The sequence below is a fragment of the Notolepis coatsorum genome (assembly GCF_963971535.1).
Source record: "Notolepis coatsorum genome assembly, chromosome: 10".
Taxonomy (NCBI): domain Eukaryota; kingdom Metazoa; phylum Chordata; class Actinopteri; order Aulopiformes; family Paralepididae; genus Notolepis; species Notolepis coatsorum.
This window is the reverse complement of record NC_140174.1, coordinates 6,439,288-6,460,668: the sequence shown is the minus strand read 5'-3', so window position 1 is coordinate 6,460,668 and position 21,381 is coordinate 6,439,288. Positions and strand designations below refer to the sequence as shown.

Below are 21,381 nucleotides of genomic sequence, written 5' to 3'. Positions count from 1 at the left end.
CGGGAGAGGACGAGGAGGACTAGTGGGAACGGGAGAGGAGGAGGAGGACGAGTGGGAACGGAGAGGAGGAGGAGGGCTAGTGGGAACGGAGAGGAGGAGGAGGGCTAGTGGGAACGGGAGAGGAGGAGGAGGGCTAGTGGGAACGGGAGAGGAGGGCTAGTGGGAACGGGAGAGGAGGAGGAGGGCTAGTGGGAAGGAGACGGTCGCCATGGGATTTGAAGGATAAAAGTTGGATTAAAGTGAAGGAAATGGTGAGAGAGAGAGAGAGAGAGGAGGGAGGGAGAGAGATGGCACACTTGCGCAACAGAGAGACAGACAGAGACAGAGACAAAGAGAGCGAGAGAGAGCGAGAGAGAGCGAGAGAGAGCGAGAGAGAGAGAGAGCGAGAGAGAGAGAGAGAGAGAGGAGCGAGAGAGCGAGAGAGCGAGAGAGCGAGAGAGCGAGAGAGCGAGAGAGAGAGAGAGAGAACACCCCCAGCATGGTAAATGGCAGCAGCAGAGCAGTGTCTCCCCTCTGGCTCACCCCCAGCCAGATGTCCTGTCCCGGGCCGTCTGGGTCTTAGACCCCTGGAGAAGACCCCGGTGCTCCCCGTCTCCTCGCTATCTGCCCCCCTCTGGAAGCACCCTGCCCCCCGCAGCCTCTCCCCCTCCCCTCCCCTCCCCACCATCCTGCCCCCCTCTGGAAGCACCCTGGCCCCCCGCAGCCTCTCCCCCTCCCCCCCCTCCCACCATCCCTCTCTCTCTATCCACTGACTGGACTCTACTTCAGGTTCCTCTAGCTCTATGCTCCCAGGCACTAAGGCTGTCCCCAAACCCTGTTTTTGGGATTCGAATTTCGTCAGGGTTTTTCGAACGGACGTTTCGAACCTTCGTTTTTAATTAAAACATTTTTATTAGCCCTTTCTCTGGCACGCTTATATCCATCCTTGTAGCCAGTCTGCCAGCTTTGTCTATGGAGTCGCTCACCTTCTTTGCAGGGCTATAACTTTTAAATTGTATTGCTAAATTGACATTACTATGGCTCATTCAACATCGATTAGCTATCGTTCAGGATGTAGGAACGTTTTACTTTTCATTCACACATTCATACAAAAATACGGTCTAAAGTATAAATATGTTTTTATCGTTTTCTGCAGCATTTCATAGAACGTGAGTTATAGCCATAAATGCTATATTAGATCATCAAATGCAGTTTGATACCAATTGACGGCAGATTAAAAATTTCAACTGTACAAGGTCCCAGACGTTATGACTCATCATGCGCGGTTGACTGGAGGGGGGGGGGGGGGGGGGTCGTTTATAAGTCCGTGGTCGACGTTAAATGATTCATGTTGTATGGGTGATATATAGATCAGAACAGTTTGTATGGATAATAATAATCAAAAACGCTGAAACTCACCCCAGTCTCCTCTTACCGTTGGGTGATGAGCGTGGAGCAAAAATATCGCTATTATGGGATGTTGATCTATGCGATCCATTTCCAGGTTGTATAATACTATATACGTCCAAATAATGTTGTTTATTGAGTTATGGCAACGGATCGATTATCCAGTGTGTCAAGATAGAGTCCCGCGAGCGATAGCGAGTGGCCGGAGGGAATAGGGAGACACAACCGGCGTCACAATTATCAACATCCGGTTGCAACTCGCCGATCGGCCACCAGGTGGCGGTATTGAAGCGTTGGAGAGTTGAGCGGAGTCCTACAGCACCAGTCAAGGATCCGTGGGTGAAATATGAATACCATGACAGAAATATTGATCTCAAAGACGCTGTAAAACGTCATTGGCAGATTACGCATGGCGAGGAATGACGTCTTAACAAGTAATCGGCGGAGAAAGGGTTAAAATAAAAGTAAATTATTTTTATAATATATATATATATATATTTGTTTTTTTTTACTATCCTCAAACTAAATCCTCAATTTGAATAAAGTGATTAATCTGATAAAAATGTGTCTATTTTCTTTAATTAAATCAACTTTCCAGCCCCAGACCCAGCCCAGGGAGAAGCCCCAGCCCAACTAACTCAATTAAATCAACTTTCTTTAATGAATATAACTCATCAGTTTATTTTAATACTATAATATTAGTGTAGCCTAATCTCTATCTGCAACTGTGAAGAAAACCCCATTGGTTTAAACAGAATTAATAGAAAAATATATATTTTTAAAATGTTATTAAAAATTAAAAATCCAAATGTTGATTTAGAATTCGAATGCCAACATAACAAATTAAGGTTCTCTCTCTCTGTCTCTCTCTCTCTCCCCTTAGACCTTATTTTCTCCTCTCTCTCTCTCCACCCATTCCTCCCCACGCTCCCTCTCTCCTTCAAAATATCCCGTATGACCAGGAAAGGAGCTTATTACTGGGCTTTGCCTAGTCTTGGCGGTGAGGAAGTTTTCCTCCTGTGGCCCTCTGTTCACACCACCCTCCTCCCCCTCCTCCTCCTCCTCCTCCTCCCCCTCTCCCCTCACACCCTAGTCTTTGTTTCACCTGTTCACCCCTCCCCACAACCACCCTTTCCAGGAAGCTTAAGAGCTTAAGGGGAGAGCTTGGTACTTCTTCTAGCCAGAGAGATCAAGTCCTCTACCAAACTCTCCTGCACCTGAATTCGTATTTGATTAGCAATGCTTTAACAATAAAACTGCATCAACCAAGGCGCGGCTGGGTAGCGCAGTGGACTAAGCGCTCGCCTACCAGCGCAGAGACTCTGGGATCGAATCCAGCTGTCAGCAGTATACCTCCGGCTTGCTCAGTCGTCCCTACTAACACAATAGGCAGTGTTAGCGGGGTGGGAAGCCGGTGGGGTTTGTGTGTCCTGGTCGTTGTAAAACTGAGACTCCTACTGGTCGGTCGGGGCGCCTGTTCAGCAGGGAAGGGATCTGGGGGAGATAGCGTGAACCTAGGGCTGGGCGATATAATGATAACGATAAATATCGCGATATATTTTAATAATCGATATCGAATATCGAAAAAATAATAATATCAAAAAAATCGATTTTATTATTATTATTTACTTTTTTTTTACCTGCAACAGGGCAGTTTAAAACCAGAGACAGTGGACAGACTTGTCTTTCTTGCCTGCAACTTAAAGTAATGGCGTTGCTTGTCCAAATGACAATACTGACCAAATTGAGATTTATTTTTCTCGTCCATTTATTTTGTTTGCTTTCTAATTTAAAATACAGTTTGAAACCGTCTGTACACAGTAGGCTATGTGTGCTAGCAGAGCTAGACTCCAGTCGCGAGTCACAGTGCACATGTGCGGTGGTTTGTCCACCAAAAAAGCGCCAAAAGATCTCAAATAAACTAGCAGAGCCAGAACTGTTCAACTCCTCTGGAGCACAGCCAGCAGAGAAGCCAGTTTACTTTCGCTTTTAAACCAGCTGCAGCCTGAGAACTGGAGTGTGAGGGGCTGTAACACTAAAGATGGCGGCAACGACAAAGAATTATTGCAAAATAAACATACATATGTTGTCTTAAAAAAAATGTATATACTTATAACAATTTCGATAATTATCGATATCGAGAAATATGATAACATTATCATATCGTTATCGCGATATGATTTTTTGCCATATCGCCCAGCCCTAGGTGAACCTCTGCACGCGTTACGTTCCTCGCAGTCAGGTGAAAAGAATGTATCGGAGGAGGCATGTGGTAGTTCTACACCCTCCCCAGGCCGACAGTGGGGCAATGGGCGCAACGACCAGGACGACTAAATTGGGATGGGTGAAAAATACAAAAAAAGCCCCCAAAAAAGTACAACATTGTATCAATGTGTATCAACCAGGAAGATTTGACCGTGCGCATAATTAACCTCTCCGGTTCCACGACAGCGGGGATCTTCATCCCCGTCTCCCAATTCTCCTCAAACCAGCCCACTTTTTGCCAGCTTCCTCTACCTCCCTCCCCCCTCCCTCCCTCCCTCCCTCCCTCCTCCCTCCCTCCCTCCCTCCCCCCTCCCTCCTCTCCTCCGGTAAGACGGATGGAGGGACGGCAGTGCGACGGCAGGGCCCGGCCACTCAGGCCGGGTGATAAATGGCGGTCATTACCTGTAGACGTAATTAACGAGGTCCAGGAACTGGGCGTTTAACTCAAGGTCGTCGGGGAAACGCTTCTCGATATAGGTCATCATCTTCACCAGGAGGATGGACTTCTCACGGAGGTTAGGCATCTGGAGGGGGAGAGAGAGAGAGAGAGAGAGAGAGAGAGAGAGAGAGAGAGAGAGAGAGAGAGAGAGAGAGAGAGAGAGAGAGAGAGAGAGAGAGAGAGGAGAGAGAGAGGAGGAGAGAGAGAGAGGGGGGAGAGGAGAGAGGAGGGGGAGGGAGGGGAGAGAGGGAGAGAGAGAGAGAGAGGGGGAGAGAGAGAGAGGGGAGGAGAGAGAGGGGAGAGAGAGAGAGGGGGAGAGGGGGGGGAGAGAGAGGAGAGGGAGAGGGGGGGGGGGAGAGGGGGGGGAGGGGGAGGAGAGGGAGGAGGGAGGGGGGGGGAGAGGGGGGGAGAGGGGGGGGGGGGGGAGAGAGAGAGGGTGAGGAGGGAGAGGGGGGAGAGGAGAGCGAGAGGGAGAGAGAGAAGAGGACAGACGAGGAAGAAGAATGAACGAAGATAATAGAGAAATGGAGAGGGAGAGGAGAGCGAAGGAGAAGAGAACAGATAGTTTCAGTTTATTTTCTCGTTAAAAGGTATGTTTGGAGAGAGGAGTAACACCTGTGCTCATCTCCGCCCACCATGACCTGTGAACCTCTCTCTAAACTGGATAGAGCAGAGTCGTCTGGTAATCCAGAGGTTCCCGGGCAGTGTGTCGAAGTGTCCTTGAGCAAGACACTTAACTAGGGATGTTCAGGTAATTAACATTAGATATCGCTTGTTGTGGAATTAACATTATGTATACTTTTGACAATAAATAAAATCAGAATTTGTTCTTACTTGCTTGCCTGGGTAAATAAATGTTAAATAAATGTAAAAATATATATATATATATATTTGAAAACCGATACAGATAATTTCCTATATCACTTTTTAATGCCAATATCGGCCGATAATATCGGACATCCCGACACTTAACCCTTAATTGCTCCTGATGAGCAGGTTGGCACCTTGCATGGTCGCCCCCGCCATCGGTGTGTGAATGAATGGGTAAGATGTGAGGAATTAAATTGTAAAGCGCTTTGGATCAAAGCTGCTATATAAATGCAGCCATTTACCGTTTACAAGAGCACAGTTACCTGTGTAGGTATTATGCTAATTCAAACCTCTGTGGGTTTATAGAAATGTGCTTCGCTGGTCGTTTGTTCTTGGGCTTCACACACCTGCTTATATCAGGCGGGAAAAGCACTGTGATTTGCTAAAGTTGAACAATTCTATTTGTTCCGTTCTATTTCCAAGAACGGTTTGATTATTCGTATTTTGTGATTTTTTTTTGTAATAGTCGTGCTGAGACGCAATCCGTCTCTCTGAGAGACCTGGGGAAGACGTACCGATGGCCGAAGGTCTACGTTTGCTTTTCTAATACCAGTACCACTCCAGGTGCTTTACAATGGAGTGACACTGCATACGTTTTCTCTCTCTCCATATGGGTGGCAAACAGTGGGAATTGAACCCCTAACCCTGGCGGCGTTAGTTAGAGCCACGCTCGGAGCACCGAGTATTCTACCCAGTGAGCTACAGGGGAACGTAAATGAAGAGGTGAAGTAAAAACTGTTACAGGTGCACTGTGTCGTAGAAGTGGAACATTTCTAAAGTACTATTTTGAATAACTGAATAACCAAACACTGTCTGAAGCTACAAAGCTACCCGTCATTTACAAAGGCAGGGTCGGCAATTTTGTTAAACATATTCTAGGCTTATGTTTGGATTTAGTAAATGAAAGAAAATAATTACAGTAAACCTCTCTCCCTCCCTCTCTCTCTCTCTCCCTCCCTCTCCCTCTCCCTCCCTCTCCCTCTCCTTCCCTCTCCCTCCCTCCCTCCCTCTCTCCCTCTACCCCTCCCTCTCCCCCTCCCCCTCCCTCTCCCCCTCCCTCCCTCCCTCCCTCCCTCCCTCACCTGGTTGGCAGCCATGGGCGAGTTGTTCTTCACCCACTCCTCTACGATCTTCACGACGGCCCGGAGGATCTTGGCGTCGGGCGACTTCTCGATCAGCGAGGTGAGGATGATCTGGATGAAGTTCTTCCTCATCTCCATGCTCATGACGGACAGCCGGGTCTTGACCAGGTCCAGACTCAGCATCACCAGCTCGCTGGTCACTGTGGGCACAGAGACGGGGCAAAGGGGGAAGCGGTTAGAGGTCAGGGGTCAAGTTAAGTCATCGCTGACACAATGCCTTGGAGGGTACACACAATCATAGCGTACAAGAGGTATTTTGTGCCTAGTGACCTTTTTTGCGCTTAGAGACTGGATGTATTCTAAATAGGGATGTCCGGTATTATCGGCCGATATTGGCATTAAAATGTAATATCGACAATTATCAGTATAGATTTTATTTTTTACATTCATTTAAACTTTATTTACCCAGGCAAGCAAGTAAGAACAAATTCAGATTTTATTTATTGTCAAAAGTATGCATAATGGTGTGTTAATCCAAGATATATGTAATGTTAATTACCTGAAATTATTCCGTTTTGGGGGGGGGGGACCCTGCATATATCGGTATCGGATATTGAGAGTTGGACAATATCGGTATATCGGTAAAAAAAAAAAAGCCAATATCGAACATCCCTAATTCTAAAAAGACTACCCGGTAAAAATTTTTTATTTTTTTTTTTATTTATCTTTTTCCCCCTCCTTTTTCCTCCGATTTTCTCCCATCCCAATGTTAGTCGTTATGCCAATTCCAAATCCCCTTCCTGGTCGCTGCGCACTTACCCCCCACAGTCGGTCTGGGAGAGTGGAGGCTACCACGTGCTTCCTCCGACACACGTCTAGCCAATCAACCGCTTCTTTTCACCTGGCAGCGCGGACTCTCACTGAGAGCGTGTAACGTGTGGAAGGATCACACTACCGCCCTTAGATCCTATCCGCACTGAGCAGGTGCCCCGACCGAACTGTAGGAGTCGCTGTTTACAACAACCCGGACCCACCCCGCCAGCTTCTCCCACCCTCTAATACTGCCAATTGTATTAGTGTGAACGGCCAGCCAAGCTGGTGACAACGCCGGAGCTGTGAGCTGGATTCGAACAGGCGAATCCAGCCGCTCCGGGGTTGGTGACGAACGCAATCTCCGTTACGCCACCTGACCGCAAGACTAAACATTTTGACTGAAAGCTGCACTTGGAACAATTTTGCCTCAAAGAAACGCAGCATAAAGCCACGACACCATACTGTGTAATATGCACTGTACTGTATAGTCCAGCTCCGCTAGTGACAGCTGCTGTGAAGAAGTGTTTATCCCCGGGTCCCCACTCACTCAGTACACCGAGACTCAAGTGCTGCTGCTTAGTACAACAAGAGGGATTGTTAACATCAAGTCCTGTGCAGCACAACAGGGTATCTGGATGGAACCAGCGGCTGCTGTGAAAGAGCCCGGAGAGAGACTGAGCTGACGGGAGCAAATACATGACATGATGATGACAGCAGGCTCTGTTGCTTTGGCAGCAGCAGGTAGGAGTCGCCCCTCTACAGCTACACAAGGTCCAAGACGGGGAAATACCCCAAGTCAGCGAGACCAGGGGGAGGGGGGAGGGGGGCGGGTTGTCGTCGGCAGAGACGAATGGACCGAGGCGTGAATTTGACAGCGGACAAGGCGATCGGCGCGGTGCTGCTCGAGGCGACGGCGGCTGCTGGACCAGACACTCTGGATGTGCAGCTGTGGCTCGTCTCAAAGTGACATCTGTGTGCCTCGTCTCCATTAGCTCCATGTTCAGCCTGGCTGGGGGGGATAGCCATGGTATGGTATGGTATGGTTGGGTTTGTGTCTCCTTTAGCTCCATGTTCAGCCTGGCTGGGGGGGATAGCCATGGTCTAGCATGGTATGGTATGGTTGGGTTTGTGTCTCCATTAGCTCTGTTCAGCCTGGCTGGGGATTAGGGCTGAGCCCAAACATTCGAACCTTCCTTCATTACGTTGGCATTCAAATTCTAAATCAACATTAGAATTTTAAATAAAAAAATATATATTTTTTTTCTATTCATTCCGTTTAAACCAATGGGGTTTTTCTTCACAGTTGCAGATAAAGATTAGGCTACACTAATATTATAGTATTAAAAGAAACTGATGAGTTATATTCATTAAAGAAAGTTGATTTAATTGATTTAGTTGGGCTGGGGCTTCTCCCTGGGCTGGGTCTGGGGCTGGAAAGTTGATTTAATAAAAGAAAAAATACTAATTTAATCAAATTAATCACTTTATTCAAATTGAGGATTTAGTTTGAGTATATAAAAAAATATATAATAATTTTTTTATTGTATTAAAAACGAAGGTTCGAGCGTACGTTCGCAAAACCCTGACGAAGTTCGAATCCCAAAAACAGGCTTCGGGGACAGCCTTACTGGGGATAGCCATGGCCAGGTTTGGTACTGTATAGTATGGTTGGGTTTGTGACGTCTCCATTGGTGTTTCTTGTAAACTCTCCGGTTGCTAGGCAACCTTTAAAAATTCACACCACAAACTGTGGTCCACAAACTAAACCATGATGACACAACAGTCCCAGCCAACTTTGGCCCGGTTCTGAAGGGCGGCTGTCTCACTCAGCCACAGGGTCCAGTCAGGTTCCGGCCCGGTTCTAAAGACAACGGAGACACTCACTGTGTGCCAGACAGGCCACAGCACAGCTAGTGGAGAGACTAGGCACTAATCACAGCTTGAGAATACATCCGAGGATGGAGGAACCGCTTGTAGGATGGGAGACCGGGACCTCGCATCGACCAGAAAGGTACAGATCAGTGGAGTGAAGCCAGAACCCCAAAGTCCACAGAGCGTCACTCAGTACCCCAGCCAGCGCTAACTTGGGAGCCCAACCAGACGTAGGCAGCAACGGGAAGATGATCCAAGGATACGGCCCCATAAGTTACGTGGCCCAAGTCTTGCGGCAAGGAAGCGATACTCAATGCAGAACACAGCAAGGTCCTAGGAGAACTTTGAACACAGTTAGTGTTTTGTAGTCCAACCCCGCTGGGCAACTGTTGACCCCTATCCCTACTCAATACATCAAGACTCAACTGTTGACCCCTATCCCTACTCAATACATCAAGACTCAACTGTTGACCCCTATCCCTACTCAATACATCAAGACTCAACTGTTGACCCCTATCCCTACTCAATACATCAAGACTCAACTGTTGACCCCTATCCCTACTCAATACATCAAGACTCAACTGTTGACCCCTATCCCTATTCAATACATCAAGACTCAACTCTTGACCCCTATCCCTATTCAATACATCAAGACTCAACTCTTGACCCCTATCCCTACTCAATACATCAAAGTCTAATTACCCCTATCCCTACTAGAGATGTTCCGATACCATTTTTTCCTTTCCGATCCGATTCCGATACCTAAGCTTTGGGTATCGGCCGATACCGATACTTATCCGATACCAGTGCATACATTAAAAAAATAAAAAATTATATAAATTATAATTTTTTTTTCTTTTTTTTAATACAGCTACTGTTTTATATATACTGTTTTTTTTAGTAATAACTATAAAGTAATGGTATTTATTCAACAACAGGTGATTGTATAGATTAGTATTAGTATCAGTAATTGAAAACTATCTCAATGAGTTCACCCACGGAAAGGTTGTTGGCACATTAGTTCCACACGGACATTATTCGTTGCTGCACTTGCTTCCACAAGAAGGCTCCGTTTAGTACCAGAGGCTCTGTTGTTGTGATTTTTGCACAATAAATATTCAACATTCTCTTTTGAGACTCCGCCTCAGACTCTTATCATTTGGCACTAAAAGCTAAACATTGTCGCCGATATGGCTGTCCGCAACATGTCATTAATTGTGTACGCGACGTGCAATTGTGCAATGACGACGTTACCGTGAGCTAGGTTAGCTAGCATAAGTTACCGGTATATGGAAAGACTAACGTTACTGGTGACATTGTGATTTAACTTGGAATACTCCTTTGCCAACTTGCTGTACTTTGCTTGCAGGTCTGCAGCCATTATTGCTGGATTATGATTAGCCCCAACTTTAGCCAAGGTAACGTTATGGCTAAACCTTTAACGTTAGTTAATGCTAGCTTTCGGTTAGCTGTTCAGCTAATGCTAATAACATCAGAGCTCCCCGTCAACAGCGCTCTGTCGGGACGATGGCATTTTAAGAAAGTATCTGCTCTGCTGTTAAAATGACAAATGGCAATTGACACTTTAATTCACGGTCGATTAAGCACACGTTTGTTTTATAATGCTCACTCAGCGAGTAGGGTATATCTACAGAGCCCAACGTCCGCAGTGTTGTTGATAAATTACGTCATATGGTATCGGAGCGCAACATTAGAGGGTACTCGCCGATACCGATACCAGCATTTTAGGCAGTATCGGCGGCATTTCCGATACTGGTATCGGTATCGGAACAACTCTAAATTCCCTACTCAATACATCAATATTTAAGTAAATGCAGATTACTGCTACAAGCCCTACGCATCCGAAAGGAAAGAAAAAAACTAATAAAAATTAGGGATGCACCGATCCGATATTGGTATCGGCCGCCGATATCAGTGAAATAGCTGGATCGGGTATCGGTAAAAAAATATATATATTTATGGGATTATTATTTTTATTTTTTTATAATAATAAATAAAATAAGAAATAACCATTCAGTACATTTATATCTATGTGTTAATTTGTTACATTTAGTTTCACTAAGTTAGGAAAGGTAAGGTAAGTAAAGAAGAAAAGTAAGGTCCTGAGAGCGGCTGAGAGGAAGTATAGAAAGTCACGCCTCACTGCTGACATCGACACATATCACAACCTCTTGTTAACATTCTCCAAAACCATTACTAATGCCAAAGCTTCTTTCTTTCACCATAGGATCGAGGCCTCTGCCAAGAATCTTCGCAAACTGCATGCTACCATGTCCTCCCTCCTCACTCCCCCCCCACCTCCTCCTCCCTCATCTTTTTCTGCCGAAGACTTTGCGATCTTCTTTGAGGAAAAAGTGGAGAACATCCGCAGCTCCTTCTCCCAACCCCCACCCATTCCAAACGCTGAATTGAGAACCTCATCCTTCACTCTGTCATCTTTCTCTCCCATTACAGAAGCCGAGACCCTGACACTGGTAACGTCGAACCGTCCGACTACATGCCAGCTGGACCAGCTACCCTCCCCACTCCTCCAGACCATAGCACCGGACATCCTCCCATTCCTAACTGCAACCATCAACTCCTCACTCAACTCGGGGGTGGTCCCCACCTCCCTAAAACAAGCCAGAGTCACGCCCCTCATAAAAAAACCAACCCTGAACCCCACCGTCATAGCCAACTATCGCCCTGTCTCTCTTCTCTCCTTCCTTTCTAAAACACTTGAACGTGCTGTATCCAACCAACTTACTGCTTATCTCTTACAGAATGACCTCCTAGACCCCAATCAGTCTGGCTTCCGGACTGGCCACTCCACAGAAACGGCCCTCATTGCGGTCACAGAGGCACTTCACTTAGCAAAAGCGAAAGGCCTCTCCTCTGTCCTGATTCTCCTAGATCTATCTGCAGCCTTCGACACAGTCAACCATCAGATCCTCCTCGCGGCCCTCGCAGGAATGGGAGTGGCTGGATCTGCGCTGACATGGCTGACATCATACCTCAATGACCGCTCCTACCAAGTGTCATGGAGAGGGACTCTGTCGGCCATCCGCCCCCTCCGGACGGGTGTCCCCCAGGGCTCGGTCCTAGGACCCCTTCTCTTCTCCCTCTACACTAAATCACTGGGTAACATTATCACATCTCATGGCTTCTCATATCATTGTTATGCCGATGATACTCAACTCTTCCTCTCCTTCCCTCCCTCAGATATCCACGTCTCTGAGCGGATCTCGGCCTGTCTGTCCGACATCTCCGCCTGGATGGCGACCAACCACCTCAAACTGAACCTAAGCAAAACAGAATTGCTCCACCTGCCGGCCAAATCCTCCCCCCTGACCGACCTCTCCATCACAGTCGAGAATGCAGCTGTGACCGCGTCGCCGACCGCCAAGAACCTTGGTGTTGTCCTCGACGACCAGTTGAACTTCTCTGCTCACATCGCAGCGACAACCAGAACCTGCAGATTCCTCCTGAGCAACGTCAGAAGGATACGCCCCTTCCTGACAAAAGAAGCCACCCAACTCCTCGTCCAATCAACAGTCATCTCCCGCCTCGACTACTGCAACGCACTGCTAGCTGGCCTCCCGGCCACTGCCACCAAGCCTCTTCAACTCATTCAAAATGCAGCGGCCCGCCTGATCTCAAACCTACCGAAGTCAGCCCATGTCACCCCACTTCTTAGGGACCTGCACTTGCTCCCCATTGCTGCACGTATCCGCTTCAAGGCCCTCGACCTAGCATACCGTGCGGCAAAGGGAACCGCTCCCGCCTACCTCCGGTCAATGGTCTCTAACTACACACCCTCAAGACCCCTACGCTCTGCGTCTTCTGGCCGCCTCAGATCTACTCCTATCCAAGCTCCCGGAGGGTCATCAAAGAGAAGCCGCCTATTCTCAGTCCTTGCCCCACAATGGTGGAATGAACTACCCATCCCAGTTAGGACAGCCGAATCCCGTCCAATCTTTCGCCGTCGACTAAAGACTCACTTCTTCAACCATTATCTGAAATGATAAAAAAAAAAAAAAAAAAAAAAATCTAACCCCGACTAACCTTAATGTCATGCACTTGTCCTAATAAACTAACCTACACTGTAACACGCAACACTTTGATGAACATTGTTACTCAGCTGATAGAGTTATACCCTTCTTGCTGTCTTGTCGCACAGAACTTGTAAGTCGCTTTGGATAAAAGCGTCAGCTAAATGACTAAATGTAAATGTAAATGTAATGTTTTAAGTCAAGCCTGAGGTTGCCAGTCTCTTCCACACAGTGAGGCATACAGTTTATTAATTGAATGAATGAAGTTTATTTTCCGTCTTTGTTTACAACTAATCAAAAACACACTTGTGATCCTTTACAATTCTTAAAAATATATTTTAATAAATAAAAAACGTGGATTAAATTTGTTTTTTTTTAAACTTTTTTGGGGGAAAAAATTTGGACAATGGGTATCGGATCGGTATCGGTATTGGCCGATACCCAAACCCAGGTATCGGGACTGAAAAAGTCGGATTGGTGCATCCCTAATAAAATAAAAATACCATCAAATATCACTAAAAAAAAATAAAGTCCTTATCGCCCGGCTCAGGGTGTAGCAGTCAAAACAAAACTAATCTGCTTCGGGGCAGTTAGGAATTAAGATACAAAAAAAAATCCTCTCTTGACCGACTCGACTACTTCAGCTAAGGCGATAAAACGGGAGTGAGATATAAACAAAGATCTTGGCTGGCCAGATAGCCTGTGGTCTTAGTGGCTATAATTGCTGCTGGTGGAGAGAGGGTGAATGTGTGTGTGTTCCTCGATACGGTCATTAGGGACCCATTTAAAGCCCTGATAGCATCTTATAGCCATTAGCCCAGTCTGAGAGAGACAAGCAGGGCCATACACCACCGTCTGGCTTCCATAGGTCCGACACAGACACACCTCAGAGAGCTCCAAACGGCAGACATGTTGTATGTTCCATTAATCACAGGAGACACAGAGCCACTGCATTGATGTAGCTCAGAATGATGTACACAAACCTCACCCCCCCTCAGCCTCGAACCCCCTCAGCCCCTCAGCCTTGAACCCGCTCACCCCCACACCCCCCTCAGCCTCGAACCCCCTCACCATCACACCCCCTCAGCCTCGAACCCCCTCACCATCACACCCCCCTCAGCCTCGAACCCCCTCACCATCACACCCCCCTCAGCCTCGAACCCCCTCACCATCACACCCCCTCAGCCTCGAACCCCCTCACCATCACACCCCCTCAGCCTCGAACCCGCTCACCCCCACACCCCCCTCAGCCTCGAACCCCCTCACCCTCGAACCCCCTCAGCCTCGAACCCGCTCACCCCCACACCCCCCTCAGCCTCGAACCCCCTCACCCTCGAACCCCCTCAGCCTCGAACCCCCTCAGCCTCGAACCCCCTCACCCCCACACCCCCTCAGCATCGAACCCCCTCAGCATCGAACCCCCTCACCCCCACACCCCCTCAGCATCGAACCCCCTCAGCCTCGAACCCCCTCAGCCTCGAACCCCCTCACCCCCACACCCCCTCAGCATCGAACCCCCTCAGCATCGAACCCCCTCACCCCCACACCCCCTCAGCATCGAACCCCCTCAGCATCGAACCCCCTCACCCCCACACCCCCTCACCCTCGAACCCCCTCAGCCTCGAACCCCCTCAGCCTCGAACCCCCTCACCCCCACACCCCCTCAGCCTCGAACCCCCTCAGCCTCGAACCCCCTCAGCCTCGAACCCCCTCACCCCCACACCCCCTCAGCCTCTAACCCCCTCAGCCTTGAACCCCCTCAGCCTCGAACCCCCTCAGCCTCGAACCCCCTCAGCCTCTAACCCCCTCAGCCTTGAACCCCCTCAGCATCGAACCCCCTCAGCCTCGAACCCCCTCAGCCTCTAACCCCCTCAGCCTTGAACCCCCTCAGCATCGAACCCCCTCAGCCTCTAACCCCCTCAGCCTTGAACCCCCTCAGCATCGAACCCCCTCAGCCTCTAACCCCCTCAGCCTTGAACCCCCTCAGCATCGAACCCCCTCAGCCTCTAACCCCCTCAGCCTTGAACCCCCTCAGCATCGAACCCCCTCAGCCTCGAACCCCCTCAGCCTTGAACCCCCTCAGCATCGAACCCCCTCAGCCTCTAACCCCCTCAGCCTCTAACCCCCTCAGCCTTGAACCCCCTCAGCCTCGAACCCCCTCAGCCTCGAACTAGGGCTGGGCGATTAATCGATTTTATCGAATAATTCTAATTAATGATTTAGGACGTTTTTTTTTTTATAAGATTTTTTTTTTGCCGTTTTATCGCTTTATTTCTACTGGGCAGTCCAGTAGGGAGAGACAGAGGAGGAATGGGAGACAGAGTGGGGGGAAGACATTCTTTTTTTAAGTCACCTTTTATTTTACAAAAAGTGATGTTTGGTGAAAGTTAGATTTGCACTTTATTAATCCCAATAGGGAAATGTATTCTTGTTTGATGATCAAGAGGCACCTTTTATTTGTTTTAAGTGAAGTTTGGTGAAAATAAAAAGCAAGTTATTGCACTATTAATCCCAATAGGGACATTCATCTTGGTTTGACTTTTTTTTGTCAAATAAAAACAAAGGTTATTTGAATGATTTCCTTGGCGTTTCTAGTTTTCAAAAAGAAAAAAAAGATATGGCCCGGCCCTACCTCGAACCCAGGCCCATGGCAGGGAGGACACAAGGTGAGCCAGAGTCATCGAGAGAGTGCCTTTCTTAAAAACACCCCCTCCCCCCTCCCCCCCTAACCTTTCAAAGCCGCACAGCCCACCCTTGGCACGGGTTACGTGAAAGAAAGCAGCACAAGGCGCCCATCTGTGTGTCTCGACCCGGAGAGAGGGACCCAGGACACACAGTGGCGGCGAGGGAAGCGCAGCGGGGGAACGTTCCCAGTGAAAGCGCTCTATCTGCACAGTGGATCTCGCCGACCCGTCGTGCCCTGTTCCAGGCTCAGGGCGGGCTATTGATACAGCACAGCCACTGGGGGGCCTTTGTCCGGGGGGGGGGGGGGGGCCCAGACGGCACCGAGATACCAGGGACATCCGAGCCTGGAGAGATTAGGGGAAGGGAGGGGGGCTACTGTGCGACCGTGCTGCGTGGGGCATTCACCCACCTCTCCACTAATGTAGCTCAAGTAAAAACACAGAGAGCACACACACACACACACACACACACTCACACACACACACTCACACTGTGCCCGACTCTCTCACACTCACACACAGTCGGCCGGTTATTGTGCAAAGGTCAGTCGGGGGGGGGGGGGGGGAGGCTACGCAGACCACCTATACCTGCTAACATCAGCCCTCTTATCACGGCTCTGCAGGATCAGGTGACACTGGTGTGTGTGTGTGTGTGTGTGTGTGTGTGTGTGTGTGTGTGTGTGTGTGTGTGTGTGTGTGTGTGTGTGTGTGTGTGTGTGTGTGTGTGTGTGTGTGTGTGACTGCATGGGTTAAGTGATGCGAGTCCAGCCCCACTGGGTTTGCAGTAACAGATCCTACTGGGAGCAGTGGGAGGGTGAGACGGGACCTGGCACGGTGGGGGGTCTGAGGGGGAGGCGGGGGGGGGTCTCTCAGGGGGGCGGGGCTCTCGTTAGGGTTAGAATCTCGTTACATGTGAAATCTCTCGTCAGTGTTAGTATCATGTCTGATAGGCTGCGTGTTCTGCACCGCTCCCCCTGATAGGGTTAGGGTCAGGGTACCTGAGCTGGTCTCCGTGGCTCCGGGGTTAGGGTTAGGGTCAGGGTTAGGGTCAGGGGTCAGGGTCAGGGTACCTGAGCTGGTCTCCGTGGCTCCGGCTCCGGCCTGCTGGGGGCTCAGGTGTTCCCGCACCATCTTCTGCAGCGAGCGCATGAAGACGGAGATGAGCCGGTCGATGTAGCTGGAGTTGTAGCTGCAGGCCGACTTCAGGATCATCAGGGTTCCTGTGAGAGAGGAAGAGGAGGAGGAGGAGGGGGAGGAGGAGGAGGGGAAGAGGAGGAGGAGGAAGAGGAAGAGGAGGGGGAGGAGGAGGAGGAGGGGAAGAGGAGGAGGAAGAGGAGGAGGAGGAAGAGGGGAAGAGAGGAGGAGGAGGAAGGTGAGGGGGAGCAGGAAGGTGAAGAGGAGGAGGAGGAGGAGGAGGAAGGTGAAAATCAGAAATTCAACGATCCGGACATGAACCTAAACCACTGTGGGGCAATGTAGTGCACAGACACACAGACAGACACACAGACACACACTCTGTCACATTGAGCCGCGTTACACTCTCCCGGGTCGCACGTATTTTTCAAACGTTGCCCTGTACCCGAGCTCTACTACCAGGCAGTGTATTCACACATTGATAGCCTTCTGAAAGAAGACGTTTCTTCCATTAGCTTTACCAGTGATATGTGGAGCTCTGACGTCAGCCCCATGTCAATGCTGAGTTTGACAGCTCAGTGGATTGACGCAGACTTCCAACTTCGTAACGCTGTCCTGCATTCCCAAGAGTTCTCCGGCTCCCATACTGCTGCAGCGCTGGCAACGGCAAGCATTCGAGAATATGTTCCAGAGTGGGCGGCTAAGTGGCGCAAGTGGGCAAGGCGCTCGCCACTAACGCAGGAGATGCTGGGCTCGAGCCCAGCTCTCGGCGTTGCTTCCGGCTTGGCTGGTCGTTCATACTAATACAATTGGCAGTATTAGGGGGTGGGGATCGGACGTTGTGGACAGCGACTCCTACAGGTCGGTTGGTGCGCCTGTACAGCAGAATCAGGAAGTATCGGGGGCAGCGTGAGCCTCCCACGCGTTACTCCTCGCCACTGAGATCGCGCTGTTCAGGTGAAAAGATGCGACGGCTGCTTCGAGTACCGGAGGAGACACGTGATGCAAGGCTTGGTCCACATTGCAGCCGACCAGTGGGAGGCATAGTCTAACAACGTTCAGGACAGGGGAGGGAAGAATTGGATAATACGAAATTGGTATGGGAGAAAAATAGAAAATGGGGAGAAAAAGTAGATAAAAAAAAAAAGAGAATATGTTCCAGAGACGTGGCATATTCCGAAAGAAAAGATTCATGTCATACTCCGAGATAATGCCCGAAACGTGGTCAAATGCATGAAAGACGCAGGATTACAAAGTTTGGGATGTATGGCCCACACGCTTCAGCTGGCTGTCACGATGGAGTGCCGTCACAGCGCAGCATAAAAGACATCGCAATTGCATTATTGCAAACTAAAGAAATGTGAATTCAAGAAGTTAAAAAAGTTTAGCCTATTCAATTGTTTTAGAAGGCTATAGCCAATGTTGCCTTTTACGCACTGTTTAGCCTATATTGTATGCACTGTTTAGCCTATTAAATAGGCCAATTGTTTTTTCAGCCGGTTATTCGTTTTAACTTTCAGCCTGTTAATAAATGTGTCGTTAATTCAGTATTTAACTTCTTGAATTCATATTTATTTAGGCTATGCTAATTAAAAACACAAATGTTATGGACATCTAATATAATTCTCTGCTTATTTATTAATGCTTCAATTCATTCAGAAACGCTGAGGGCATGCTGAATGTGATTTAACCAAAGCAGCGTATACAGACACACACAGACAGTGGAGCTGTTTGCAGATAGTGGAGCATTTTGACTTGGTGTGGTGGGGATGTCTCGCAGATAGTACAACTACAAGTATAATTATCGGCCGATATGGCTCATAGACGATCGGTGATCGGTATCGGTGGCAGAAAACGTGATCGGGGCATCCCTAATGCAGACACACACACACACAGACAAACACGCAGACACACAAACACAAACACACACACAGACACAGACACAAACACACACACAGACACAGACAAACACGCAGACACGCAAACACAGACACAGACAAACACGCAGACACACAAACACAGACACAGACACAGACAAACACAGACAGACAGACACACAGACAAACACAGACACAGACAGACAGACACACAGACAAACACAAGGACCGGCAGTCAGTCTTTATGCACTCAAAAGGACATTTCTTTCTTTCATTCTCTTTTGGGAGAGAGGGATCCTAACAGAAGTCGTTGAGCGTTGGCGAGCAGGGGGAGAGTTATGAGTAATGTCCCCCCCGCTCCGCAGGCGCTCCCAGGAGGAGAGGAGGAGACAGATGTGAGAATGTCCCCCCCGCTCTGCAGGCGCTCCCAGGAGGAGAGGAGGAGACAGATGTGAGAATGTCCCCCCCGCTCTGCAGGCGCTCCCAGGAGGAGAGGAGGAGACAGATGTGAGAATGTCCCCCCAAGGCCAGACGCATGGATCACAGCCACCGACCGCCGCCTTGTCCCCGGGACCAGGGGGATACTGAGGACTTTTATTGACCAACGCTGCCATTTTGGGAAACCGCGTGGAACGGCGTTACCTTTCGAAATTGCCCTCCGATAGCAGTGTGTCACCTTGAGGAGACGGCGGCTCGCAGGAGACCGCGTTTCAACGTTTTTGTTTGTTTGTTGTTGTTGAAAGCAACCGTGTGTAAAAAGGAGATTTTATTCTCGTGTATTAAAGATAAGCATTTTCCCACGAATACCCTTGACACCTGAGCTGGATAAAAGTAATATATTTCCTAGGTGTGTGCGTGTGTGTGTGTGTGTGTATGTGTGTGTGTGTGTGTGTGTGTTAATGCTGGGCTGTGCCTCCTCGCTTTTAAAACAGAGCAGACGTTAACACGACCCACAGAAAACATCTGTTCTGAACGACACACTTTATGGACTTAACGGCTGGGTGTGAGTGTGAGGACGCCTAATGTGCACGGGATGGAGCGGGGGGTGGCGGAGCAGGGGGATGGAGGGGGGGCGGAGCAGGGGGACACTATATACAAACTAGAGTGCATTAGAATAGCCCCTCTCCTAGCACTATATATAACAGATTTGGGTGATCTAAGCTAGGTTGCTAGTTAGTTGATTAGTCAAGCTTACTAACCAAGTACGGTATGTCCATTTGCTAAATGGACTGCATTTATATAGTGCTTTACAATTTGGATAATATAATATATAATATCGGATATCGGCCCCGATATGACTAAAATAGCTGAATCGGGCATCAGTATTTAAAAAAATTAAAAATGTTTTATAATAATAAATAAAATAAGAAATAACAATTCAGTACATTTATATCTATGTGTTAATTTGTTACATTTTATTTCACTAAGTTAGGAAAGTAATGTTTTACGTCAAGCCTGATGTCGCCTTGCACAAAAGAATGATCCCAGTCTCTTCCACACAGTGGGGCATACGGTTTATTAATTGAACAACAATGGGTATCGTATCGGTACTCGGTATCAGCCGATACCCAAAGCCCAGGTATCGGTATCGGGACTGAAAAAGTCGAATCGGTGCATCTCTAGTAAAAACCTTAAAAATACCTCATATTAACTTGTTGAAAAGGACTAAAATATGTCCCCTTCAACACTAGAAGCCCAGAAGCCACTGGGCGTTGTACTCTTACACCACGAACCCAACCTTTCATAAGGTTCCTTAAATAATTAGGATTTAACTGGCAGTGCAACACCCACTCGCCTGGCGCCAGCGCAGGTCTGCGACCACTTGTATCAACAATAGTGTGATCGTGAGGATGAGGAGGGGGGGGGGGGGGGGGCTGGCAGGGTGCCCACAGATATTGCAAAATGAAATTCAAGGACTTCTCCAAGCACTTTCTCATTTTCAAGGATGTCACTCGAAAGGATACAATTCACCTTTAAATGCTGTTTTTTTTAAGCATCTTCTTGGCCGGCTTGCCAGCTAGCGCAATAGAGCATCACACGCAGAGAGATGAGGAGAAGCAGTTGGAGCGAGCGAGACAGCGACTCGTCAGATTTTATTCAAACAGAACTAAAGATTATTTGCTTTCTTGGTGCGAATGGTTGATTTGAATTTCATGGACTTTTTTAAGCACCTTGTTAAAAAAATTGGCTGGTGCTCTCACCACTATCCACTATATGGTTATTATAGTTATTAAGGTTAGTTTTAACATTCACTTAACGGTTATGGACAAAGTTTTCTGAAAACGTAGAAAGTTGAATATGTAACATTATGTACTTATTGGTAATGAAACGCGAGCCGGTTCGCTAGACAGCACCAATTTAAATAATCAGAACCGGACCGGTTCCGGAACCACAACTAATTGTGGAAAAGGCGTACGGAAGCAGCAGCAGAATCATTGGACTCAAACATTTTCAAAATAAAAGGTCCTCAAGTCAAAGTCTCAAAGCCGATAGAGATGTGCCGGTGTCGGGACGAAAGAGAATAGAGTGTAGAGTGTAGATGAGGATTTATCTTTTTTTAGATGATATTTTATACTGAATTAAGGCTTTCCAGTAGGGATGTCCGATATTATCGGCCGATATTGGCATACAAATGTGATATCGGAAAATATCGGTATCGGTTAAAAAAGAAAAAAAAATTTTTTTTTACATTTATTTAACCTTTATTTACCCAGGCAAGCAAGTAAGAACAAATTCTTATTTTATTTGTTGTCAAAGTATGCATAATGTTGTGTTAATTACACGACAAGAGATATGTAATGTTAATTACCTGAAATTATTCAGTTTTTGGGGGGGGGGGGGGGGGGGAACCCTGCATATATCGGTATTGGTTGATATCGGAAATTAAGAGTTGGACAATATCGGTAT

At 48.1% G+C, this 21,381-nt stretch overlaps 1 protein-coding gene across 1 annotated transcript in view; it reads right to left on the bottom strand.

Annotated features, from left to right (window-relative positions):
• The window catches only part of trrap (transformation/transcription domain-associated protein), a gene marked incomplete at its 5' end in the record, with an annotated part of 245,882 nt that overhangs the window by 114,077 nt on the left and 110,424 nt on the right, over positions 1-21,381 (bottom strand). Inside the window, 3 exon segments of the mRNA XM_084322329.1 lie at positions 4,054-4,175; positions 6,043-6,242; positions 16,462-16,683. Of these exon segments, the coding sequence (XP_084178455.1) occupies positions 4,054-4,175; positions 6,043-6,242; positions 16,462-16,683 (544 nt within the window).